Genomic DNA, 24,796 nt, shown 5'->3' with positions numbered 1-24,796 from the left:
GAGAGAGAGAGAGAGAGAGAGAGAGAGAGAGAGAGAGAGAGAGAGAGGCAGAGACTGAGAGAGACAGAAAGACAGAGACCTGCACATATCCCAGTTCCCTTGTGCAAATGTGTGTTCATATTTGTCTACAGACTTCCTACTGTTCTGTGTGTCTTTGCTTTGGAGGCAGGGGTGGGGGCAGGAATACAATTTTTAGGGCTTCTCAGGAGGACTGTCTCTTAAAGTTTATCTGGGACCCCTTTCCAGAGCATGTCTAGTATCCACTTGGAATAGACAGGAGCTGCCACTCAGAGGCCACTGAGGCTGGTTCAGGCAGGACTGCGTCACAGAGCACAGTGGAAGGGGTTAAGATGGGATTTCAGGGATCACAGTGACAGCAAACTGCTCTTTTTGCCCTGAGAAGAAATGGGGATCATTAGGACTGGGCTCTGTGGGCTGACTTGGCCTTCTCATCCCCTCTGCCTTCCTAGATACTCAGAGGTGTTAGAGAAGGGGCAGAGGAAAACCGAGGGTGGCAGGGACACCCAGGTCTTAGCCAATCAATTCCAGACCTCCTCCTTCCAGAACTACTGGTGCTTTTAACCTTTTCTAGGTCACTTATTCCTCTAGGATTTGGATGAAAGTCTAAATAGACATTCCCTAGAAAAATGTATAAACCTACAAAATGTTGCTTGTGGTGTCAGAGCTTGTGAGACCTCAGGAACCGGTGCACGAACCTGTGCTTGAAGATGCTTGTGTGAAGGAGAAAAGGCTGTGGTGGGCTGGCTTCTGTCTGGGGAGTCTGTGTGACACAGGCCAGGGTACCCTGTGAAGGATGAGTCCTGTGGTGTTTGCTCTGCATCTTAGCCTTGGTCTGAGCATTTGGTGGGGCAGGGAGGGGCTGCCCCAAATGACCCTTAGCTCTGTGACATTGGGCAGGCTGCCACTCTTTTCTGGAGACTTAGAAGACTGTGAGGATTATGTAGATGTCATGTGAAGACATAACCTCAAGCTTAGCACGAAGTAGGCATCTGGTAGGACATTGGTGCTGGAGTGGCTGTTGTCCTCAATGATTGGGCAGGCCTAAAGGAAATGGCAGGGCCTTCTCAACATTTATCTTTTATTTAGGGAATGTTATTCAAGGTCTCCCTGGGCTCCTCTTCCATGAGGGAATCAATGAAGAAGTGTTTCTGTAGAGATTACCCTTTAGTTGATGAGCCTATGTCTTCTGGCTAGGACACTGTGTGACTACCTAGACACTGAGCCCCCACCCAGAACTGTCCACATAACCAGCAGGTTACCTAGCTGGGCTGGGCTTTAAAAAAAGACACTTGAGGGACTGTGGTTGACCTCTGGCAAGGCCCTGATTTGCCACAACATAGAAGAAGGCTGGTACTCCATCAAGACTCACTGGCAACTTGCCCAGTGAAGACTGGCTTGTTACCAGCGGCCTTCTAGGAGCCTTGGGTGGAAGCAGAGATTCCTCTCCTGCCTCAAGGTAGCCCTGAATAGGGGTTTCTGGAACTTGTAGATGTTTCTGTACTGAAGATATGCCACCCACCCCAATACCCAAGCACTGAAGCACATAAATTCAGAAAAGCTAAGAAGTTGATTCTGCATCCCATATAGGATTAAGATGGGGCTGTTTCTAGGGACCTAGAGATGCACTCCCTCCCTCCTCCCTTGACCCTACTCCTCTACCCTCCTTGGAATGAAAGAAATAGAAGCATATGCTTATATGGACTGCAGTGTCTGGCAGGGCCAGGGTGGGCCAGGGTAACCCTCAGAGTTCCCTACTGCTCATTCAGTCTCCTCTGATGTCCAGAATCAATAGAAAGGGAGGAGAGCAGGTGGAGAGGGGCAAGGGAAGCTCTGGAAAGCTCAGGCAAACCCCTGGGTAGAATGTTTTCTCTAGACATTGCATCCCCAGGCCTCCATCTGCAGAGGTTAGAGAGGCAGAGGCTTGCTCTGAGGACCTACAATTGTTGCTCTGGACAAAATGAACCTCAGAAGGAGATTGCATTTAAGAGAGAGAGAGAGAGAAGGGAGGAGAGAGCTCAGCCCACTCTTTTCTCTCTAGAAACTGGGATCTGAAGTTGACTCAGGCAGTACAGGGTAGGGGAGGCTGGTGGGAATGTGGGTGGCCGCAAGGTTGACAGGGACTTGGGGGATGGCCCCTGAACCTGAACCACTTCCTCCATAGCCTTTGGCCCATACCACAATTGGGTAGGTTGATCTGTGGGTGGTGGCCTGGCTTAGAGGAAGCTCTTTGCACTGGGCTTCAAGGTGCTGGATGTTCAAGACCTCATGCTCTGTAGCACGTGTTTGGCCATTTTGCCCTTCTGTGAGGAGCTGGAAGGAGAAAGGACAGTATCATCGAGAGAGTATGCTAAAGCACCAGGGCCCCACCTGGTCAGGACTGTTTGCACCTAAACCCTCCAACCAGCAGCACTGGGCATCTGGGAAAGTATCTTTCCATCCATTAGCTCCGCCCCTAAGGGGAGGTGGGCATCCACTAGCTCCACCCCTAAGGGGAGGTGGGCAGGCCTTACTCCACCATTTTACAGATGAATAAACTGGGGCTAAAGGAGGGGTCAGGAAAGCTCAAGGGACTGTGACCTGGTCCCTGGGAGATGTCTGAGCAAGGCCCCATCTAGTGCTGCATTTGGGAAGCAGCTTTCCTCTTGTTTGTGAAGCAGAGGAAAGGGGCAGTGGTCTCTGTAGTGGTGGCAGGGGGCAGTGAGGATGGATAACTGAACAGATGTTCATTTTCTGCCAAAATTCTGCTTTGAGTCTCCTGGGCTACCTTGGATGAACCACTTGCTCTTTCTGAGCCTCAGCTTCACTGTCAGTAAAATGGGGGTCCCATCTCTGGAGATAAGTGCTGCCCTCTGTGGCCTCCCTCCTTAGAAGACTATGAGAAAAGCTGTAGATCTTGTGCTCCAGCACTGGACGGGCTGTGGCGACTGTCCACGTACTGCATAGACAGAGACACCTCATAGAGCATAGTGAGCTCTCCAGGCTCCAGGGATAGGCAGTGGTATGCATGGACCAAAGACCAAAGAATGGGAAATGGGGAGACAGACAGAACCCGGATGGCAGGGAGAGGTGCAAGGACAGGGGAAGGGACAGCTTTTCCTGGCTTCTCCGCATCATCAGAGCAGCAAGCAGGCACATGTTCTGGTGCATGCTGCAGCCCTCCACCCCCACACAGGCGCCCCCACACAGGCTGAGACACACTGACACTCTCCAAGCCTCCTCCCTCCCTCCTGCCTCCCTCCAAAGCACAGTGACATTGCTCAGCAGCCCCTGCAACCTGGAGCTGCAGCCAACCCTCTGTGTGCTATGAGGTGCGCGCGTGCACGCGCGCGCACACACACACACACACACACACACACACACACACACATACACACACATACACACTCTCGATGGTACAAGACATATAATTTGAATCTACTTTCCAGTGCGAGGACAGCAAGATGGTGTTGGCTGGACTTCTGGACTCTGTCTCACCATACATGTCTCTCCGTTTCTTTGCTCTACTTCTTTCTTTCCCACTCATTGTCTCTGAGCAAATCCTCTGTTCCAGCTTACACTGGCCCTGAATGCACACTGCCCAAGGCCTGCCCTCTTATGATAACTTCCATGAACTATTATGAGCCCACCTCCAGCAAACCAAGTGTCACCCACGCTGCTGAGCCCCAGCCTAGCATTCTAGATGCTCGAAGTCCGTGGAGGCACATAGTATCAGGAGGTGCTGTATAGCCCCTGGGACTTACTGGACCATTGGATGTTGATGGCCTTGGTACCTTGGTGTCATCTTATAAGGGAGGAATTTATCTGCATCCTTGTGGCCATTTCCACATGCATTTCTCAGTCCCCAATCTTGGCTGATAGTCATCGTGCTCACATGCAGGACTTCTGTGGTCTCTGCCCTGATGGGGTGCACAATCCAGTAAAAAGCCAGAGACAAATCCCTTCTGAACTGATTACTCAGGTGCACTTGGATGCTGGTCCATGCCTGGAATCCCAACACTCAGAGGACAGTGGCAGGTGGATCTCTATGTGAGTTCAAACTCGGCTTGACCTACACAATGAGTTCTAGATTAGCCAAGGCTACACTGTGAGACCTTGTCTCAAAATACCAAATAACAAACAGATATGTACCCCAACATCCAGTCCTTAAAATGCAGCTGGACGAGGGCCAGGATCGCAAACAGGGGTGGTGAGTCTTAAGACTCTGCTAGTGAGGAACAGAGATGCTATGGGGGACTGCTCTGAGGTGGCTCTGGGGGCTGGGGGCTGAATGAGGCCTTGCCAGAGAGAAGAGGGGATGAACATGTTCCCAGTCACGATGCAGCTCAGGCAAAGCCTCTGAGACATGTCAGTAGCTCACATTCTTCTCAGGGGGCATATGGAGTCCCTGTCTTTTCTGGTCTGCAGAGTCCACTCCCCAACTTCCAGATGCTAAGTCCTAGGAGGAACAGTAAAAGCCTGTATCTGTAGAAGGCAGAGGTGGGGTGGGGTGGGGGTGGGGGTGCTGGCAGAGTGGTAGAGGTCTGGAAGGCAAAACTGAGGAGTCAGGGGACTTGAGCAGGTCACAGAGCCCTCTTTAGGGCTTGTCAGAGACTAAGGATCACAGAGGGCAGAATGTCTGACTGCACAGAGAAGGAAAGACAGGTTTAATCTCAACACCAGAGAGCACTTTCTAAGGATCAGAGCTGTTCCTGTTGCCAGCACCCTCTGGAGAGGGGAATAATATGGCCGACAGAGAAACTCCTGTTCACAGCCCTTGGCCTCCCCAGCATGCTCCTGACCAACCTTCCTGCTCTCACCTTGTAACATGCTTGTAAGGGGCTGGGATACTACTCTTTGTTCCATTGAGAATAACCCAGGGTCCAGTGCTCTTGCTCTATGAACAGGGGATTATGGCCCAGAAAGTCAGTGACTCACAAGAACTGGGCCTTCCAGCTTCCTCTTACCCTACAGCATGGCTCTCTGCCCCTAGAGCATCTCTGACACTGGGACAAGTCTCTGTGGTGTGCACCATGGAAGGGACAGGCCAGGTCAAAAGAAGAACTTTCTTCTGCTTTGTCCAGTGGTGGTTCTACCCCCTAGGCACTGAGTATATTATTTCCCTATCTTTCTATTTTGTAACCCATTCAAGAAAAGGCATGTGCAACCAAACAGGGAATATGTTGGAACTTCTGTTGATTCAGTATTCCCTTCAACAAACAGACTCTTCCAGTTCTGAGGCCTTCTGTGTCCTCCGAGAGACTTCTGCTGGGTTGGCGGTGGAGTGGGGTGTGTGTGTGTGGGGGTGCAGGACAGCTCGTCCCCACAGCGTCTTCTGGAGTCTGGGAGTGGGCGGTGCATCAGCACTGACACAGCCAGGGACAGGAGGAGAGAGGCAAGGTTTCAGCAGCAGGTCTTGGGATGTTCTGTTGTATTATGCTGTGGCATGTGGCCATCTGCTCACAGAGGTACTGTGGAGACAGGAAGCACATGAAGCAGAGGGCATCCTGGGTCCGGGCCTATCTTATCAGTTTGCTGTCTGGAACTGGCATAGCTCAGTTTTGCTTGCTTATTGTTAAGAAAGGATACCATTGCCTAAAACAAACAAATACACAAAAAGAAAAAGAGAGGGATTATACATAGTTGATGGGAAAGACCTGCTTTAGATTACAGAAGACTGGAAGCTGTGAATGGCCTTGTGTCAGATTTTCCCTTTGCTTCTAAAATGGACTCTGCCGGCCACAGCTTTTAACGATCTTGAGGGTTGGGGGATGCTTGTATAAGCTATTGCCACCCTCCCTGCACACTGCTCTCTTTTTCTAACACGTGGGATCTTTGCCCATTTCTCACAGACTTAAAGCACAGCTGTGGATCTGAAGTCAGGGCTGTCTCTTGTCCTGACTGTGTAGGGAACTGAAAACAACATTCTGAGTTAGAAGGCCTGGTCCAATTTTTCTCAGTCTCAGTTCCCTTACCTATTGACCTTTGTGGTAAGGTATACTGGGCATGCCAGCTTACCACATAGCCAGATGGGTCTCACACTGTGGTCTGCCAGGCAAGACAATGCTCTGGTGGCCAATATTAGCTCTTGGCCCTCTTGTAGATGTTTTAACTATACTTGCTCTGAGTTCCATATCTTAGGCAGTCAGTCCACTCAGCTTACCTCAGCTAAGTTACTGAGAACAACAGGTCCAGGTTCAAACCGTATCCCAGACAGCAGGTCCACCTGTACTGGGCCAGAAACCTTCTGAGATCATCTCAGCTTGGCTCAGAGGGGTAGATGGTGGGTTCACAGATCTTAGCAGAGGGAGGTTTTGGGGAGAGACTGGTTGGAAAACACCTGCCATGTAGCCAGCATCCAAGCAGGAGGATGAATAGCTCAAAGGATGGGACTAGAATTCTGAAAGCAGAAGGAGCCCATGTGTGCAGATCTCTAAGGGTGACAGCCAGAGGGATTAAGCCCTTTGGGGGGAGTCACAGGCTCCTTTGTTAAGTTGAAGAAGAGTGTACAGCCTTTACCCAGAGCTCACACAGACACAGGATCATTTTAATGACATTGTAAATGCATCCATCAAAGCCTAGATCCTTCCTGGAGGCCTAGCTAATAGCCTTGGCCCAGGGCCGGAGGAGGAAGTGGCCAGAGGACAGATGCAGAGAGAACAGGGAGTGGCAGTTGGTAGGCAATGGGCAGAAGGAGTATTATTGTTGAGGATGAACCACAGAGCCATGCGTTCAGGGTACCAAGTACCCATAGGGTGGGGTGGGCGAGGCAGATTAGGCCCTAGGGGTGCTGCCAGGGGTGGGGGAAGGGGAGGCACTGGGTGGGCGAGCCTGGCATAAGTATTTCTTCCATGGAACCTTGGGGGCGGTGACCAGATTGCGGTGGGTTCCCGGAGTGTGGGAGGTGGGAAGACGAGGCAGCGGATGTCGGACATTTGTTCTGGAAGTTTGGCAGCATGAAGGAAGAGGGAATCAGGCAATCAGGCTGCTGAGTTGAGAGGACGTTTGTTTCACTTTATTGGGGGAGGGGTATTTATGAAAGCAGTCAATGAAGGGAAGTTCCCGAGGACTGGAAGCCTCCCAGACTATCAGACCCCAAGGGTGCAGAGTGCAGGGCAAGTTCACAAGTAGGCTGTACCCAGAAAGTCCCCACACAGACATGTTCCTTTCTGCTGAGACCCTGAGAGGCTATGGAGGAAGGTGACATGGCCTGTCTCGGGGTGTCCAGGAGTAACTGGGGCTAGAATTTGCCATTCCCGTCTTTTACATAGGGAAACTGAGGCCCATCAGGATAAGCCAGCTTGTACCAAGCTGGGCAAGGATTGTGGTCTTCTCGTTTCTCATCAAATTCCCTGGCTGCCATGGCAACTCTTCAAGAGGGTCTAGGCCAGAGTTGATTACAGGCACCTGTGGCTGGCAGTCAGCCACACCCAGGACACCAGGACACCAGCTCTGACTGTCAGCCAGAAAACAATTTCGCAGTGCCGAGTCACTCTTCACAGCCCATTAGCGAGTTCCCACATTCTCAGCAATAGAATGTCCTCATGAGTCTGCATGGTCCTGGGTGGGGCCTCCTTGCCCGCTCACATTCACTTTTGGTGCACACACCCAGGAGAGACTCTTCAGCCTTGGGGAGAAGCCCCTTCCCTCCTTGCCAGACCCCCACCCCCACCCCAAGCTCGTTTCCGACAAGGCTAACTGTTTTCATCCCCTGGATCTAACGATTCCCGTACAAGGCATCCTTTCTTGAGCATTTACTATACTCCAGAGACTGCTGAACACATTGCTGCCTCATTATCATGTTGAATCCTTGAAGCAACTGCTCAGGGTGGGGACTCTATTGTCCGAATCTTATGGGGGAGGAGACAGACAGACTAAGATGATGTCACTTGCTAGAAAGGGCCTGAACAATGATGGCAATTTGAACTCGGGCTGGGTGACTCTTAACCTGCCCACAGGATAGCAGGAGCCGTTGACTAGGCTACAATACTGAAGCAGACAGGTCTCTGTACCGTGGCGTCTCAACCTTCCCTCCCTCGGTCCCATGTTGCCAGTGAAGAAACTGAAGCCCACAGGGCCCACCCCTATCTAAGTTCTCCCAGAATGGCTGAGACTAGAAAGTCCTACTCTCCGGTGCTTGCTGTGTTTGTCTCACACATACCTCTACCTATCTACAGCTCTTGGACACATGGAGAAATTCTGAGAGCGACACACCTGTGCTGTATCGTACCTAATAACTCATGGTGTCACAGACTCAGCTAGAGCCAGGTGCTAATAACCACCTGTGTGTCCAGGTGTCCTCCCCTTGTACCTGGAAGCAGGGTTCCACCTCCAATCCCCTTTTCTTTTCCCTCCCTCTACACCCAGGCACACCGTCTCCCCTCCCTCTCTACACCCTGAACACTGCTCATCCTGTCCTTGGGCTCAGGAAACCCCTCCCTATCAGGAACACAGGAGCACTTTCATGGGTATTCTCAAGAAATCTTCCGTCATCCCACCCCAGCATCCCCTCTTCCCTTTCCTCTGGGGCCACTTCTCCCCCCACCCCCCATCTTCTCCATCTTGGCCTCCTTGATGTACCTGCTCTGCCTGACTTTCCGTTGCCAGGCTCTGGCCTGCCTACTCATCTGCTAACCCCCTGCTCAGCCCAGAGCCCTGGGAAGGGTGGGCTAGCTCATCCATTTGCCAAGACTTTTGGGCTGCAGTCATTTGCTCTGGCAGGACAGAAACAAACCAACAAGCTTTTTCTAAACAAAGAATGCAAGAAGCAGAAGGGAGAGCTGCAGGCTGGCTGCCTCTCTCTCGGTTTGGCTCCCCGATTCTCGGCTACCCAGTTTGTCTGATCCCTTTGGTGACAGGATGAGAGCCTTCCTCAGTGTAGATAGAGCCGCAAAGCTGAAGGGGTAGGAGGAGCTCCCTCGCTCAGGCCTCTGCTGCCTCAACAGGCCCAGTTCACCCTCTACTCTGTCCTGTGTTCTGCAGTCCTAATCCTGGGTCAAGTGCTCCACAGTGACCTCACCTAGTCTCCCAGAACACCCAGAGTGGGTGCTGCCACTGCCCTCTTAAGGGGAGAAAGAAGATCAGAGGCTAAGTTCAGAGTCACACTGTCCGTTGTGGGCCTACCAGGACCTCTGCAAGCCAGAGCCCCAGCTCTTGAAGACGCCACCTGCCTGCCACCACTTGGGCCTGGAGGAAAGGCTTAAGTGACCCGAGTTCCCTTCACTGCCTCTCTAGACACAATTCCTTCTCTCTTGGAGCTGCAGTTTCCAGATCTGTGAAATGGGGATTTTAGTTCCGATCTCTTCAGGTTGCTGTGGGAGCATGTGGAGTCTAGTGGTACGCAGGCTTGGGAGTACAAGTATCCTAGGTCCTGACTTGGGAGGTGTCTCCTCTGAGTACCCGAGGAAGGCTATGCATCTTTGCCCTTGGGCAACAGTCTCAGGATGTCCTTTGGGGGCTCAGCATCCCTGCGTAGCAACTCCTGGCTCATAAGAAAGCTGTGTTGTTCTTGCTCAGTGAGAGAGGCTTGTCTTCTTCAGCAGATGTGGCACCTAGGCCCCTGCTCTTTGGGTCCCTGTGAAGCTGCCTGCGCTGAGCCCACTAGGTGGCCCCATCAATGCTGATTCCAGGAGGTAGAGTATGTAATAGGACAGGAAGACTGCCTGCAGAGGAGAGGAAAGGGAGTTAAAATCTCTCTCTCTCTCTCTCTCTCTCTCTCTCTCTCTCTCTCTCTCTGTGTGTGTGTGTGTGTGTGTGTGTGTGTGTGTGTGTGCGCATGTGTGTGCTTGTTTCAGATGTTTGATCCAGGATGGCCTCGAATTCTGTATAGCTGAGGATGACTTTGAGTTCCTGATTCTCCTCCTTCCACTTACCCAGCACCAGGATTAGGGCCATGATAGGAACATTGTATCAACTGAGCTGTATTCTCAAATCCCCCCACCTCCTTTTGATAGGGTCACACTATATATATGTAACCCAGGCTGGCCTCAAACTTATGGTCCTCCTGCCTCAGCCTCTGAACTTCTGGCTATTACAGATGTGTTCCACATCCAACCACTGGAATCTATAGTTTTAAAGATTTCCCTAGTCAATACTGTAGCAGTCAGCTTTCTGGTCTAAAGTCTTATGGGGTTTCTGTTTGGTTTTTAGGGTGTGTGTGCGTGTGTGTGTTGTACTTTAATGTAGCAATTGATTGCACCCACCTGACCCATACTAATGGCTGTCTAGCTATGAACCCACCGTGGGCCAGGTACTGGTGAACAAGGCAAAGCCCTACCAGGTCTAGGCAGCTCAGAACCCTGCTGGGATGAAGCCACTGGAACACTTACCCTTAAGACCTCATGGGAATCAAGGTCTATACCTGGGCAGGAGCCTAACAGTGGCTTTCCAGCCCATTCCTCTGCATAGGTAAGATGGATGCCTCTGAAATGCCAGCTGTCTCCTTGTCTTCAAATGTCTATTTCTGTCCCTAGTGCTCCTGACTGAGATCCTCCCTCCTGCCTCATTTCTGTTGCTTTCACTGTTGTTTAAAATCACTGCTTGATCTTGCAAGTTCTGTTTATGGAGGTGCTGGCTAGTGGTTCTCGATACTGAGTACCAAGTGCTAGATGCTAAGTTCCAGATGCTGGGTATTGGGTACTAAGTGCTAGGTACCAAGTGCTGGGTACCAAGTACTAGGTACTAGATGCTAGGTACCATATGCTAGATACCAAGTACTAGGTACCAGGGGTTAGGCATAGGAACTCACTAGATGGGTGGGAGAGACAAGAAAGAGAATAAACAGCCCCCATGAGGGCCAGGTCAGGGATGGGCTAGCATGATTAGACTGATAGAATATAATATACATTTAGTCCTTTTAGTTTTTGGTGCAGGGCTGCTAAAATTCTTGCAATTTCCTGAATAATAGGGATAACTGGAGTGTTTTTTTATTCTATTTAGTCTTTGACCCCAGTTCCCAGCACAAAACTCTTATCTCTGCTGGGATTTCCAGATGAAGCACCTTGATTCTTATGAGGTGACTCATTATGGGTTTCTGTGTGGAGGTTGGTTTCAGAGGAAACCAACTCCTGATTGAAGAGCTGTTTGGAAGGCTTGGAACCTTCAGCCTTATTCTTCATTCTCTGTGGAGATGAGAGGACTCAAAATCAAGTTAGGGATTGGTCACAGTTACAGGATGCAGTCTCCACAAGGCTGAACACGCACGGGGCCTGGACACCATCTGTGAGTCAGAATACATCCAGGTGCAGCAGGGGGGCACATCTCAGCTCCAGTGGAGTCAGGCTCCTGTGTGCCCATCTCCCAGGCTTTGGCCTCTGTTCCTCTGTATCCAGCTGCTCATCTGTATTCTTCACCATGTTTTATATTATATAACACACTAGCAAACGCACTTTTCTGAATTCTGGAAACTATCATAGGAAAGTCTCCGATTTAAGAGCAGCGGTAAAGCCTCCCTGTTGTTAGCAAAGCTGGAGAGGAGATGGGCAACCTGAGGGACCACTTCCTACAGTTGGCACCTGACGTGAGGGCATAGTGCTGTGGAATGGAGCCGTTTACCTGTAGCTCTTCCCTAACTCTAGATGGCATCATAACTGACTTGCAAGATATATAGTGGGAGGGGGGGTACAATTGGCAGGAGGATTGGTTGGCATAAACAAAGCCAGCTTTATTTGGTGGCCAGTATTGTGGGGGCAGGAGGAGTGACTAATGGCAGGTAAGTCTTTTCTACACAGGGGTTTCATGGAGAACAGCAAAGATTCTATAACTGGGGCAGTGTTTCAAGGAGGTGACTGGGGTCTCTCTGCTTTCTTATCAGTGAAGAGCAGATGGAACCTGACAGCCCTAGGATAAGCTATTGTGTGAGGTCTTCAGTATACATGTGATTCAGGCCATTCCTGTCTGTCTCATCCATCTTGTGGCATAGGCCTTGCCCATTGACTTAGGTGTGTGGTTGGAAGTTTGGAGGCTTTTGGGAACTGAGCATGGTCAGCAGCAGGAAGTTGGAGAGGTACTCAGTATGGTTGTTCAAAACCCAGAGTTGCAAATATTTGAGGCCTAGGTACAACATTGCTTGTAATCTTCAGTGTGAACTTGCACAATCTACACAGAGCTGTATCCTGGAGGTCAATGTCTTGAGCCCCACTCCACACATGAGGCCTCTGAACTGTGGTTCTGCACTGTGCCTGAATGATTCATATAATAGCAGCATGCTAGTATCTGGGAAGTCTTCCCAGGCTCTCTCTTCTGGTCATTAGTGAGAGGGCGGTTAAAATTGGGACACTATGCCCCTCAGAAGCCTCTTCTGTGACATGCAGAGTTGACAAGTTGGCCTGTGTGGAGAAGTGCAGAATGGTAGATCCAGCTCAGACACAGCCTCAAACAGGTTTTCTTTGCTTCTATGCTCAAATTATTTCGAAATAAGGAGCCAACATTTGAAAACTAGGAAATTTCTTGCCAACATCCAGACTTTTCCTTGTCCTTGAAAAATTGAACAACGTCCCATTCCATGTGACAACAATGATGCCCTGCTTGAGAGCTCTGAGACCCATGGCCCTCATCCCCAGGTCTCTTCTAGTCAAGGATAAAGTTCCAGGAGCTGCGTAAAGCATGTTAAAAAGACATTCGACTTCATTCCTAAAACCAAATGTAGGGACTGGACTAGGGCTATGACTCATTGGGTAAGACTGCATATTCTGCAAGTACAAGGACCGAATTTCCCATATCCAGCACCCAGACCCAGACATTGCTGCATCTGTCTATGTCCCAGAACTGGAGGGAAAGAAACAGGAAGCTCCTGAGAATTTGATGGGCAGCCAGCTTAACGGAAATGGTCAGCTTCCAGTTCAGTGAGAAACAGTGTCTCAAGGCAATAAGGCATAGCGTGATAGAGGAAGACTGCTAACATCCTGCTCTGGCCTCCATGTGCTTACATGAGCACATGCATCAGCAACATTCATATACACACACACACACACACACACACACACACACACACACACACACACAACTGAATCTGTGCCAAATCACCATTTCCTATCCCTCTTCCTAACAAATACAAAAAATGTTTGGCAATATACCACCTTGACAAGGGCATATATACATATTCATATCCGTATCTGTATCAGTATCCGTATCCATATACGTATACATATATATAAAGACCAATTTTTGGCTCCTAGTTTCAGAGGGTTTCAATGCTCTGCAGCTACGCAGACACAACAGAGCTGCTTAGTTCATGGAAGTAGCGACATGTGATTGTCTGTTCACATCATGACAGTGTAACCTTCAGAGGCTGGGCCCTACAGACCTGCTTCTGCTAACCATACCTCACTTCCTAACGTTCCACAGCCTCCTCAAATAGTGCCAGCAGCTGGAGAACAAGGTTTTAAAGCACAGGTCTGTGGGGACATTTCAGATTCAACCCATAACATGTACTATTAAGAAAATAAGTTCATAAAACTTCACTATCAATCAAAGTTTCCAAATATTACCTGCCCCCCTTGACCAAAAAACGTTAGTAGATGGAGCTTATCCCAGAGACTCAGACACATGCAGGAAATGTAATATTTTCTTAAGAGGGGAGGGGTTGTTGTTTGTTTTTGGTTTTTTGAGATAGTGTCACTATGTAACTCTGGCTAGCCTGGGACATATTACAAATACCAGGCTGGCCTTGAACTCACAGAGAGATCTACTTGTCTATCTCCAGAGTACTAGAATTTATGCAATTCTAATGCACACATTTAAGGGCATTGGGGTATTGTTTTTAATAGCTAGAGATTGAACCAACCTGCCTTTCAGTAGGGGACCTCAATCAGGAAACCGGCCAGGACACTAGGCTCTAAGACAGTCATATAATTATGTATTACATGATGAAGAGTTTTTTATGAAGGATGATGACCTTCAAAATATATTAACTGCATTAGATGTGGTGGTGCATGCCTTTAATTCCAGTGCTTGGGGGTCAGAGGCAGGTAGATCTGAGTTCAATATAATGAGTTACAGGCCAGCCAGGACTACACAGTCAGACCCTGTCTCAGAGGTAAAAAAAAAAAAAAAGGTTAACTATAGAAAGGAGGGAACAGAATAGTATACCTACCTGGTGCTGTGTGTGAGGGGAACATCTGCAAGGAGGGACTCCAGGCCTCAGGGACGACCCTCTCACAGGCTGGGGCCTAGGAGTGGAGGCAGAACTTCTCAGGGTCTACATATTTACCTCCTTTGAACTTGGAGCTATGTGATGTGTTACTTGTTCAAAGAACAAAGCTCTAAAGATTCTCAGAGACCTAGATTCTGTTGTTCTCACTCCAGGATTCTAACGTTTTATAACTTGGTGACCTAACTTTTATAGACCCAGCAGGCTCATCTTGCATGAGGCCAAGCATCTGGGCCCTCTCTGGATCTTCCTGACCTATGCTGTGAAGGAACCCTTGTGACATAGGTGACAGCAATGAATGGTTCCCTTCCTGTGTAGCCTGGGGAGACAGCTCTGGGGTCCCTCACTACATCACGTTGTTCTCTGTCCTCCAGGGGAGCCTTCTCCGTGGTGCGCAGGTGTGTGAAGGTGCTGGCTGGCCAGGAGTATGCTGCCAAGATTATCAACACCAAGAAGCTCTCAGCCAGAGGTAAGTTCCTACGCTGTCTACCCACTGCCAGCTTCCCTGATCTGTCATAGTTCTTGCCTTAGACCTGAACCCCAAGCTTGACCCCTGGGAGACAGTGTTGGCAGGCTAAGAGGCTCTTCCTTCTGAGGGTGCAATGAGCATAGTCCCTTCACTTTCCTTCCTTGAGGATTCCAGGCTCAGTGTTACAGCATCACCCAGACAGCTCAAGCCCTCAGTAGTACTCCCTCTCCCCTCTGCCATGCCCTTCATGGCGTGCCTCCCAGCCTCTGCTTTTGCTGTCTCTGCCTGCCTCCTTTTATGAGGGCAGCCATTTTTTTTTCCTTCCAGGTCTCCACTCAGTTATATCCTCAAAGCCGTTTCTTTGCTCTCTCTTCAGTCTCCATTTTTCTCTTCCTGCTGTTTTTTTCTATGTGGCCCATCTCACTCTGTTCACCTCTGTGGCCACGTGTTTAATCCCCAGTTAATGGTGACTGTGAGCCCCAACAGAGCAGACAGGACTCACCCACCGCTCTGTGCTCAGCACCCAAGACAGCGCCCTCACCAGGCCTAGGCTGTCTGTGAACTGTCTGTGGCTCTGTTTCCATCACTGGTTTTTGAATAGGTGCTCTGAGGTATGGCCTGGTTTTGAAAAGGTCTAAGTCTAGCTTGCAGAGGCTTTAGGGACATTGGCTCCTAAATCTTATAATTGATCCTGGCCAGTAGCGGCAGCCTCCCCAGGATATGGTCCCCATTCAGACCTAAAACAGTTAAACTCACCTCTTAATAAGATGCTCAGGGGCACTGGAGTTTGAGAAGTCTGCTCAGAAGACTCCTGGTCATTCCTGCATGTTTAGGGCAGTACTGAGTGACCAAGTCAGTGTATTGGCAAGCTAACATCTACCCCAGATAGAGGCCTTGAAGACTGGTATGAGGAGAATTCTGTTGGGTGAGGTGGTTGCAGAATCAAGGAAAAGAGGTACAATGTTTGACTGTTGAAGGCTGCAACTGTGTTTGGATGAGGGCCCAGCAGGTGCAGAGCTGATGAAGGGCCTGTGAATGCTGACTAGGGTGTTCATGCTGTTCTCTGTGGGCCTCCCCGCAAGACCTAGACTGGCCTGTGGTTGTCCCCTTTTGTCTCCAGCTCTGTTGTCTGGCCAACAATGCTGTCTGTTTATTTTTCTGCATCCTGTACTGAGGAGAGGTTCTGAGGGTCCCCAGCTGGCATAACTAGTGTAAAAAAGACCAAACCTGTGGATGGTCTAGAGTCAGAGCCAGAAGCAAGGAGGCAGACAGGCAGGAAGTCCGACTGGAGTGCTGCCTCCTGTTGGCAAGCCTGGCTGGAGCAGCCTTCTGTTGTTGTACCTTAATTCCTGAGAAGCTAGAGATAAAGCCAGAGCAGTGGTTCTCAGCCTTCCTAACGCTGCGACCCTTTAACACAGTTCTTCATATTGTGGTGACCCCTAACCATAAGATTATATTCGCTGCTACTTTGTAACTAGAACTTTGCTACTGTTATGAGCTGTAGTGTAAATATCTGATACATAGGATATCTGATATGCAACCCCTGTGAAAAGGACACTTGACCCCCCAAAGGGACTGCAACCCACATATTAAGAACCCCTGGGCTAGAGTAATGACAGATCAAGTTTTGTCCTCAAGAGGAGCATTCAGGAAGGAAGATAACAAGGGAGCATCGTGCTGGATTCTGGAGTTCTTGGACTGGCTTACCACCATCAGGGGATATACACTGAGAGACAGAGCCCATCACTCTTTGGGGGATGATGACTAACCATCCCTGAACAGAATCTGGCTGTGTCAGGCAGCCACTACCCAAGACTTTGACCATCTGGGAGGAAAGTAACCCTGCCTAGGAGACTAGGAGGAGGAGATTGGAATCAGGGAACTTTTTGGATGCCTGCTGCAGCCTGCCAGCTCTCTTTCCCAGCAGGGAGGAGAGCAGAGATTCCTTGAGCAGTCTCCTCTTGTCACTCCCCTCCACAGGGGGCTTTACAGCTGTCACATTTGGCAATATTCTCTAAACTTCTCCTGCTGCCACTCTGGGATGACATCCTGCAGCTCTCTGCAGGAGCTGGACCCACTCAGGGCTTCTATCTACCCCTCCCAGCAAGCTGTGGCCTCCCCTAGCACACCCTGCCTGGCCTCTTCTAGAAAGTAGTTCCCAACTTGGGGGAGATATTTTTTATATGCATTTTAAAATTAGTTCTTAAGAACAAAAAAACCCTCCTAGTGTCATTCAAAGAAACCATAAGCAAATAAAATGAAACCATGAAGCAAATAAAGTAAAAAAAAAAATTGCCTATTCATATTCCTGCCAGGCTCCTCTTTCAGTCTTAAAATGTAACTTTCTGAGCTCCACCCTGGAGTTGAATTGTCTCTGTGAGGCTCTATGACAGCCAACCTCCTAGCACAGTAGGTGGCAGCCATGTGCTCTGAGCTGGACCCTGCCAGCTGCTCTGTGAACCTCCTAGGGACTCTGGCCACACTCATGCAGGGACCTTCTCAGTCTCTAGGCTCATGAGCCATCTCTGAGGTTCACTGAGACCCCTAGGAAGGTACATGGGTACCCTCAGGAGGCTTTGAGTCTCATAAGTCTGGCTTCCCCACACTCTCCTGATATGTAGGACATAGGATATGTGACCCCCATGTAAAGGTCCCTTGACTCATAAAGAGGCTGCAACTCACATGTTAAGAACCCCTGGTCTTTGAATTATTTCTCTTATATCCCAGGATGGGAAGGGGACTTTCTTGCCCCCAGTGTCCTCCCTCATTCATCATTCCTCTGTGTTCCCCTGCTTGCAGGAGCCCAACCTCTCTGAGGCAAAGTCTGTGTGCTTGGAAGGCTCTGGCCCTGCCTGTCTCTGCTGGGACTGTCTTGTTCCCAGTACTAAACTCTTCTGCAATTTAGCTTTAATACCCCAAGGATGACCCAACCAGAGTGGGATGAAGGTCTCCACGTTGTCAGCATGGGTATCAAGGGCCATGTTCTCTAGTACCAGGCAGGGTGTGGAGGCTCTGAACTTGCCTGGATGGCTCATCACTGTGGGCTGTGACTGAGTCACGCACGAATTGATTACCAGTGCTGCAATTATTAGCATGAACTGACAAGAAGCTCTGCCACTTGCTTGTGCTAGGAGCTTGGATAAGTCTCTTATCCGCTCCATACTGGGCCCTTCGAATGCAGCAGTAACCAATGCACAAGGCTGTATTCCCAGGGGCCTGCTTTCTTGAGAATGAGACCAGACAGCACAAGAAACATACCTATAAACTGGGTATGGCAAAGAAGAGAGGAGTGTTACTAAGAGAATCAGATGGGTATGGCGACACACATAGTTTAATTCTAGCACTGGGGAGGCAAAGGCAGGCTGATCTCTATGAGTTCAAGGCCAGCCTGGTCCACACAGTGAGTTCTAAAGCAGCCAGGGCTGCAGCAATGAGAGACTCTGCCTAAAAGAAAGAAAAGTCAGATCTGGTGATGGAAATGGGATCTTCAGGGTGACGTTCTTAGAAAAGGCATCTGAGGAAACTCTCTGAGGAAGTGACTGTTGTGCTTAGATCTGAGGAGGAAGAAAGCAGCATAAGAAGGCCCAGGGGAGGAGTACCCTAAGAAGAGGGCACAGCAAGCCAAGGACTCTAAGATAGGAAGCTTGGAATAGTCGGGATCAGAAAGAGCGAGTGTGAATGCCCTTCATGGCTAAGATGCCAGCTAAAGCCTTGGCTTGTACCGTAAACACATTAGGAAAGCTGTTAGTCAGTCGGACACCCAGGAGTGGCAGGATCTTATTTATACCTTAAAACAAAAAGGCCTTGGCCACCAGAGACAAATAGCTAGGATGGAGAGTAGGTCAGTCAAGGGGTGAGGTCCTTAGAGCTCTAAGTTCTGAAAAGGGTTCAGCTGTTTTGACCAATGACACTGAAGAAGGGATCACGCCTTCATCTCCCGGCCTCACTTTCTTTTCCTGTACACACCGGAACAAGAACAGTCTCGAGCAATACAGTTAGAGCACTACAGTGCCCAAGCGTCTCAGTGAGTTAGAAATGCAACCTTCATGAACGGGGCTACAAAATCCTGCACGGTGCTCCATTCACACGAAGCAGATGGGTGTGGCTAACGGGGAAAGTCATGATGCAGGGTGGCTGTTACGAAACCTGTGGCTGGCGCCATATTTGGCAGAGAGAGCTGGTAATCAGACAAGAGTTTAAGGTTTTGTGACCAATGTTTGTCTCACCTATGTATAATTTGTCATCAATGTCACTGCGTTCCTGGGTCATCTCATATGCAGGAAACAACACAGTTCTGGGTTTAGACTTGTACTCTACCCCTCTGAGTATGTTGCCTGGGTCAGAAGCTCCCATTCCTTCTGATAAGCAGAACCTTGACTCTGAAGCTCTCTGGTTCCGCTGTGGGTGAAGGTGAAGTCCATGTGGATCAGGGACCTGGTTGGGGTTCCCTCCTCTGTCTAGGAACCAACATCCTGTGCCTGACGATGGTAAAAGAGGCAGAGAGGGGGTGGGGAGAAGAGTATCTGGAGTCAATCTGGCCTTGCACCCCACCCCTACTCCCTGCAGCCTGCAGCAGGTTTTCAGCTGGGAAGCCGAGGCTATTGAATCAGGATTGGACTTAATTGCTTTGCTGATGACAAAGCCACATTTCAGCATCGATCTCGGCTTCTGTAGTCTGCAGAGGGCAGCCAGCAATTGCTCTAGTGGAGGAAGCAGGGGAAATAAGGGCTTTCTCCAACCTCACCACCCTCTATAATACCTACCTGCTCCAGAGGAGCCATCCTGTGGTCAGACTGTGAAGGCCACTGTAGCCCTGAGGCTGCCACTGGCTCAGGCCATGTGACCTTATCTGTGCAATGGTGACAGTGGTGTCACCCACCACCATGGCAGACACTGACAGAGCTTGTGGTTATGATTGTTCCTAGCAGCCTGAGGCAGAGACTACTGGCAGCAGAACTTACACAAACTCTTATGGGGGTCTTAGACAGAGGTCCTGACAGGCATGCAGGCTCTGGGCCAGCCCCAAGGGAGGGATGGACACACCAAGTTTACCATATACGTTCTTTGCAGTTGTCTGTCCTTGATTGCAGTGTCCTATGAAATGGAGGGGCTGCTGGGGTACAGCTCTTTTGAAGAAAACAGTCACTACCTTAGGAAGCTTGTCAAATCCATCCATCCATCCATTCATCCATCCACCCAGTGATTTCTTAAGTAACTAGCATGTACCAGGCATTCAAACAGATGTAGGTGGTACAACAGAGTCTATATCCAAAGATGTAGGTTCTGTGAGACACGAAGATGTTGCCTGGCCCACTAGAGCCCAAAGGAGGGTCCCTACAGGCTTGAAGTCAGGGTGGGCTTCTAGAAGCCAATGGCATTGAGGGACAGTAGGATGGAGTAATGGCTGGTGATAGGATGTGCCTACTAAGTGAACTGGCCACTCCCAGACAGGAACCAGAAAGGGCAAAACTCTGCAATTCATCTGCCTGGATCGAAGGTCTGGGGGCTAGCCTGGAGGAATTATAGGGAGTTGTACTGGGACTCCAGACCTTGGGATGGTTGGGTCATACAGGAAGGAGTTGGATGAGAATCTCCTTGGAGAGCCCTGGATAGTGAGACCTGGAGAGGGAGAGGGACTCATTTGGATCCTCACTACCCACTTGCCCTTTCTGTGAACTCAGAAAGCCTTGATATATCGGCCTCCTTTTCCAGCACCTAGGGCCACCCTGGGAGGTAAGGACAATAGAAGCAGAGTAAAGGTCATATCTTCTCTGGGATTTACATGGAAATCTGTATTTCAGATCACCAGAAGCTGGAGCGTGAGGCCCGTATCTGCCGCTTGTTGAAGCACCCCAATATCGGTGAGCTGTGGGAGTACGAGGGGTCCTGGCACAGTGTGGGGTGGTGAGGAGCAGCCCCTCTCTTCTCTGGGGATGGAGGCTGCAAAGGGAGCTGGGGAAAGGGGTGTCTTACTGAGGACCAGCTTGCTTCGGGGGAAGGTGAAGAAAGGACCCTTCTTCCCACCCACGCTGCCAGCGCCTCCTTCGGAAAAGCTGTTTCAGGAATGCTCTCGGAGCCGAAAAAGAAAGATGAAAATAGGCCATGGGAAAGCTTGGCCTTGACCAACAAGGCCCACGCCCCGACCCACCACATGCAGTGTCAGCCTGGATCAGTGGCCCTGTCCCATTTCAGAGTCCTGCGCTTGCCTGCCTCCTGCATCTCCAGGAGCTTGGCTGGTGCCCCAGAGTTAGACTGAGGTGATCTTCCGGAGATGCTTGGCTCATGTAGGACCACAAGCACGGCCCCGAAATACACTACATGTCTCAGTGTTCCTTCCTTCCCCTCCTGTGCATCTGGTCTGCAGATCCGGGCTGGTCAGGGAGGAGCAAGGCTGGTAGGTCCAGTTCTGTCAGGGGACAGCTGTGAGACCTTAGTGGGACTTCTGCCCTCTCAGAGTCACTTTGTTTACCTGTCTAGTCACCTGGGCATCTTGTGTCATGCAGCTTCTGCTTCCATGGGCCTGAGATGGGCTGAGATGTCACAGCTCTCACAGAGTCTCACAGAGGGGAAGCTAAGGCTGCTGGTTACCAGAGCAAGCTCCAACAGCTGTGCCTTCTCCAGCAGAGGGGAAACAGGCTCCTGTACCGGAGCTGAGCTGGAAGGGTTAACTTTCCCCAGGGAGAAAGCTCCATGTGCTATTTATACCAGAGGCCCCTCCCCTCCCCTGCACAGCAGCCAGAGGCAGGCCAGTAGCAAAGAAGAGGTCACAGACCACAGCTAGAGGAGGACCCTAGCTGGACCCTGCTCTGCTCACCTGGGTCCTCCATCCCTCACTGCTGATGGAAGGTTTCAGTGAGCTCTGACAGAAACTCTATGTTCTCAAGAAGGCTGTCAGCTTGGGAAGAGGAGAGTGGTATGCATGTGTCTGGTGTGTGTGTGTGTGTGTGTGTATGTGTGTTATCTGTGTGTTTCTCTATATGTGTGTCTATGTAGCATCTATGTGTGTGTATTTCTGTATGTATCTGTGTGTATGTGTCCTATGTATACAGCATGATATATCTGTATGTGTCTCTGCACGTGTATGTCTCTCTGTGTGTGGTATCTGTGGGGTGGTGTCTGTATGTGGTGTCTATGTGTGTTCTGTGCACACACATATATGTAACCTAGATGGGTTTGCGACTGCAGCGGATCTGTCTGAGCTCAGAGTTCCTATCTATGTATCTCTCTCTCCCATTCCCAGCTATAATGGGAATACACAGGCCAGGCGGTAACAACCTGCAGCTTAAGCACCGCCGTTACAATGTGACTGACCCTAGACACATTGCCTCACCATTCTGAAACTTAGATTGTTCTGTACCTCACTGGATATGGTAACTCAATAGAGAACAGTGCAATGCCAGAGTGAAGGAGCTCTACCCTGCTCAGGCACCCACACCACAGTCTGCCCATTCCTGCAACAGGACCTCCTCCACACAAGACAAGTTTCGCATGCGATCCCACATTGCTCTGCGCCATCCACACAGGGAGACACCCTGACACAATGAGGCGCAAAAGCCCAGAGATGACAGTCATCAGCTTTCCCACTGTCTCCATGGAGATGTTCCCTCCTCATTTACCCGATGTCAAATTCACCGGAGGCTCTACCACATGTCCAGACCTCTTCCAGGCTGTTGGGAGAAATGATGATAGGAATGGGCTTAAGTAAACATGGCTCCTCACAGGGAGCAGAGCTGAACAGATAGCCAGAAGGATCTCAGAAGAGCCACGAGTGTCTGCCGGAGGGCTGGAGAGACCCTGACCTTGCCCCACAGCTTACCCCAAGCTGATGAACTCTTGTCAGAGAAGCCTTAATGTAGTATAGATGTGGTACAGAAACCCAGAGGGCTCCATGCCTGGGGAAACCTCACATGATCTCAGTCTGCTTAGCAAGTCCAGGCAAAGGTAGATGGGCTGCTATATGCTTGTGTCCAGTGCCCTGTCTCAGGGGTGGAGGAGGGGTTCTCAGCACAGGCTAGTCGAGCTATGGCTGTAGACTCTTTGCCTCTTGGTTCCTGCTTGGGTACTGCTTTCGATAGGTAGACTCTAGAAGTCCCATGCCAGTGTCAGAGTGAGCCGGGGCTACTTAAAACCGGAGTGTTTAATGAATAGTTTGGGAAGGAGAAGAGAATTTGAAGATATTCGGATCTCATGCTCTACCTCCTGATAATTCAGCTATGAACTCCTCAATGGAAGCATAAATCAATTCGGTGGGGTTAATATCCTCATGATCCAATCACACACACCCCAGCACTGCTCACTGGGGATCAAGCCTTTAACACATGAGCCTTCTTGGGAGACACTTCACACTCTAAGCAATAACAGCTTTTATCATCGTTTAAGCATGCCCCCGTGAGCTAGGGATATGGCGCAGGGATTAAGAGCGCTCGCTTACTGCTCTTGCAGAGGACCTGATTTAGGATCTCAACACCCACATCAGGTGTCTGTCTCATCACCACCTGAAACTCCAGTTCCAGGGGACCTGACTCCTCTGGACTCTGCTGGTACCTGTACTCACATGTGCACACACACACAGAGGTACGTAAATAAAAACAAAAACAGAACTTTAAAAGAGTGTGCCTTCACATTTCACTTACCATTTCAGGTACAGTGCTTGGGATCCCAGCACTTGGGAGGCAGAAGAATTGTGAATTTGAGGCTAGCCTGAGCTACACAAGAAGACCCTTTCTAAAAACATACAGCAACAGCAACAATGACAAAGATCTTGGGGATGCAGTTCAGTGGTAGAACACATTTTTTTTTTTTTTGCTTTATTTAATCCCCTACACTATAAAAAGGGAAAACAAAACAAAACACCATGTAACATTCATTTAAGTCTGTGTAAACCACCCTTCACTCCACCATTTTCTGTCTCTGCTGGCTGGTTATCTCCTAGGGCATCCTCCATTCAGGTATTGCTTCTCAGCCCACCAAGCTTATGAGCAAGTCTGAGTGCCATGAGCCACTCAAGGGTGCTGTGATATTGTGTGCCAATGCTAGGGGTTTCCAAGGAGAAGGAAGCCTGCCTCCCTCTCCCCCACACAGGCTTCCTGTTGCCTGACTCTCCACATCTTTCCAGAAAGACTCGAATCATGACCAAGCTCAGACATCTCCTTAGGAAAAACATCAAAGCTCTACACTTCGCTTTTTCACTAAACGACATAATTTGGAGAAGATTCCAAGCCAGTGGGTGATAACTGCCAAATCATTCCAACAGCTGTGTGACTTGCATTGTGCAGAAGGATTCCCATTGTCCCAGCCAGCTCTCCCCTACATTGTGTCTATGACACAGAGAAGGGTGGGCACCCTAGTCTGTGAGAACTGGTCCTCGACTGACGTGACATAGCTTTCAAGAATCAGTCCTAGGCCACGGGCCTTCCTTTCAAAAGCTGAAAAATTTAGGAAGCTCTGGGCTCCTGGGAGCCTTGCTTCTGTTCCTGGGAAATGAGGTGTGAAGAGATGACAAATTCGCAGCCATCAGAGTTCAGGAACCAACTGCTGTCTCTCTCACTCCAGCCCCAGGAAACACTATTGTCTCTCAGCCTGGGAGCAGAGCGGGGATTTCAGTCCAGGGCCTGAACTGAGTGGTTACGGCTGTGCACTTCATCGGACTATTGAAACAAGGTTGCAATGTCTAAATGAGGAGAAAAGAGGCTCAGGCACAGCAACCTGCCCACCCGCCATCGGACAGCTGCGCTTGGGCAGAGACTGGAATCACAATCTTGTTGTTGTTTTCTCTCTCTCTCTTTTTACCACTCTGGCTTGCCTAGAAACCGAGGCTTGGAGCAGGGAGAGGATCAAGCTGACACACAGAGGTCTTCAGTTTTTACACCTAGTTTCCTTCAGTAATGCTGGAGGTCTTGGTGGAGTGAATTCCTTGCACTTGCTTTTATCAAAGTCTGTGCTTAGGGACTGAGGGTTGAGCCGGTGGCTCCAGGAGTCTGACAGGAATAGTGGGGGTGGAGAACACCGAACCCATGTGTAACCAGCTGCTTTTAACCCTGCCCACAGTCCGACTCCATGACAGCATCTCCGAGGAGGGACACCACTACCTTATCTTCGATCTGTGAGTCTTTCTGAGCATAACCTGATATGCCATGGGAGACGGGTGCCTGGGCAGGGCTGACAGTTAGGGACTCTTTGAT

At 49.9% G+C, this 24,796-nt stretch overlaps 1 protein-coding gene across 1 annotated transcript in view; it reads left to right on the top strand.

Moving 5' to 3' along the window:
• Camk2a (calcium/calmodulin dependent protein kinase II alpha) overlaps positions 1-24,796 on the top strand; it is a 59,701-nt gene that overhangs the window by 2,022 nt on the left and 32,883 nt on the right. The window contains exons 3-5 of the mRNA XM_028774314.1: positions 14,521-14,615; positions 20,417-20,476; positions 24,663-24,717. Of these exons, the coding sequence (XP_028630147.1) occupies positions 14,521-14,615; positions 20,417-20,476; positions 24,663-24,717 (210 nt within the window). The remainder of the gene's footprint in view (positions 1-14,520; positions 14,616-20,416; positions 20,477-24,662; positions 24,718-24,796) is intronic.

Source organism: Grammomys surdaster, unplaced genomic scaffold (assembly GCF_004785775.1).
Source record: "Grammomys surdaster isolate TR1022 unplaced genomic scaffold, NIH_TR_1.0 239, whole genome shotgun sequence".
In the NCBI taxonomy this organism is placed as follows: domain Eukaryota; kingdom Metazoa; phylum Chordata; class Mammalia; order Rodentia; family Muridae; genus Grammomys; species Grammomys surdaster.
The sequence above is the reverse complement of the archived record's forward strand: the minus strand, read 5'-3'. Positions and strand labels throughout refer to the sequence as shown.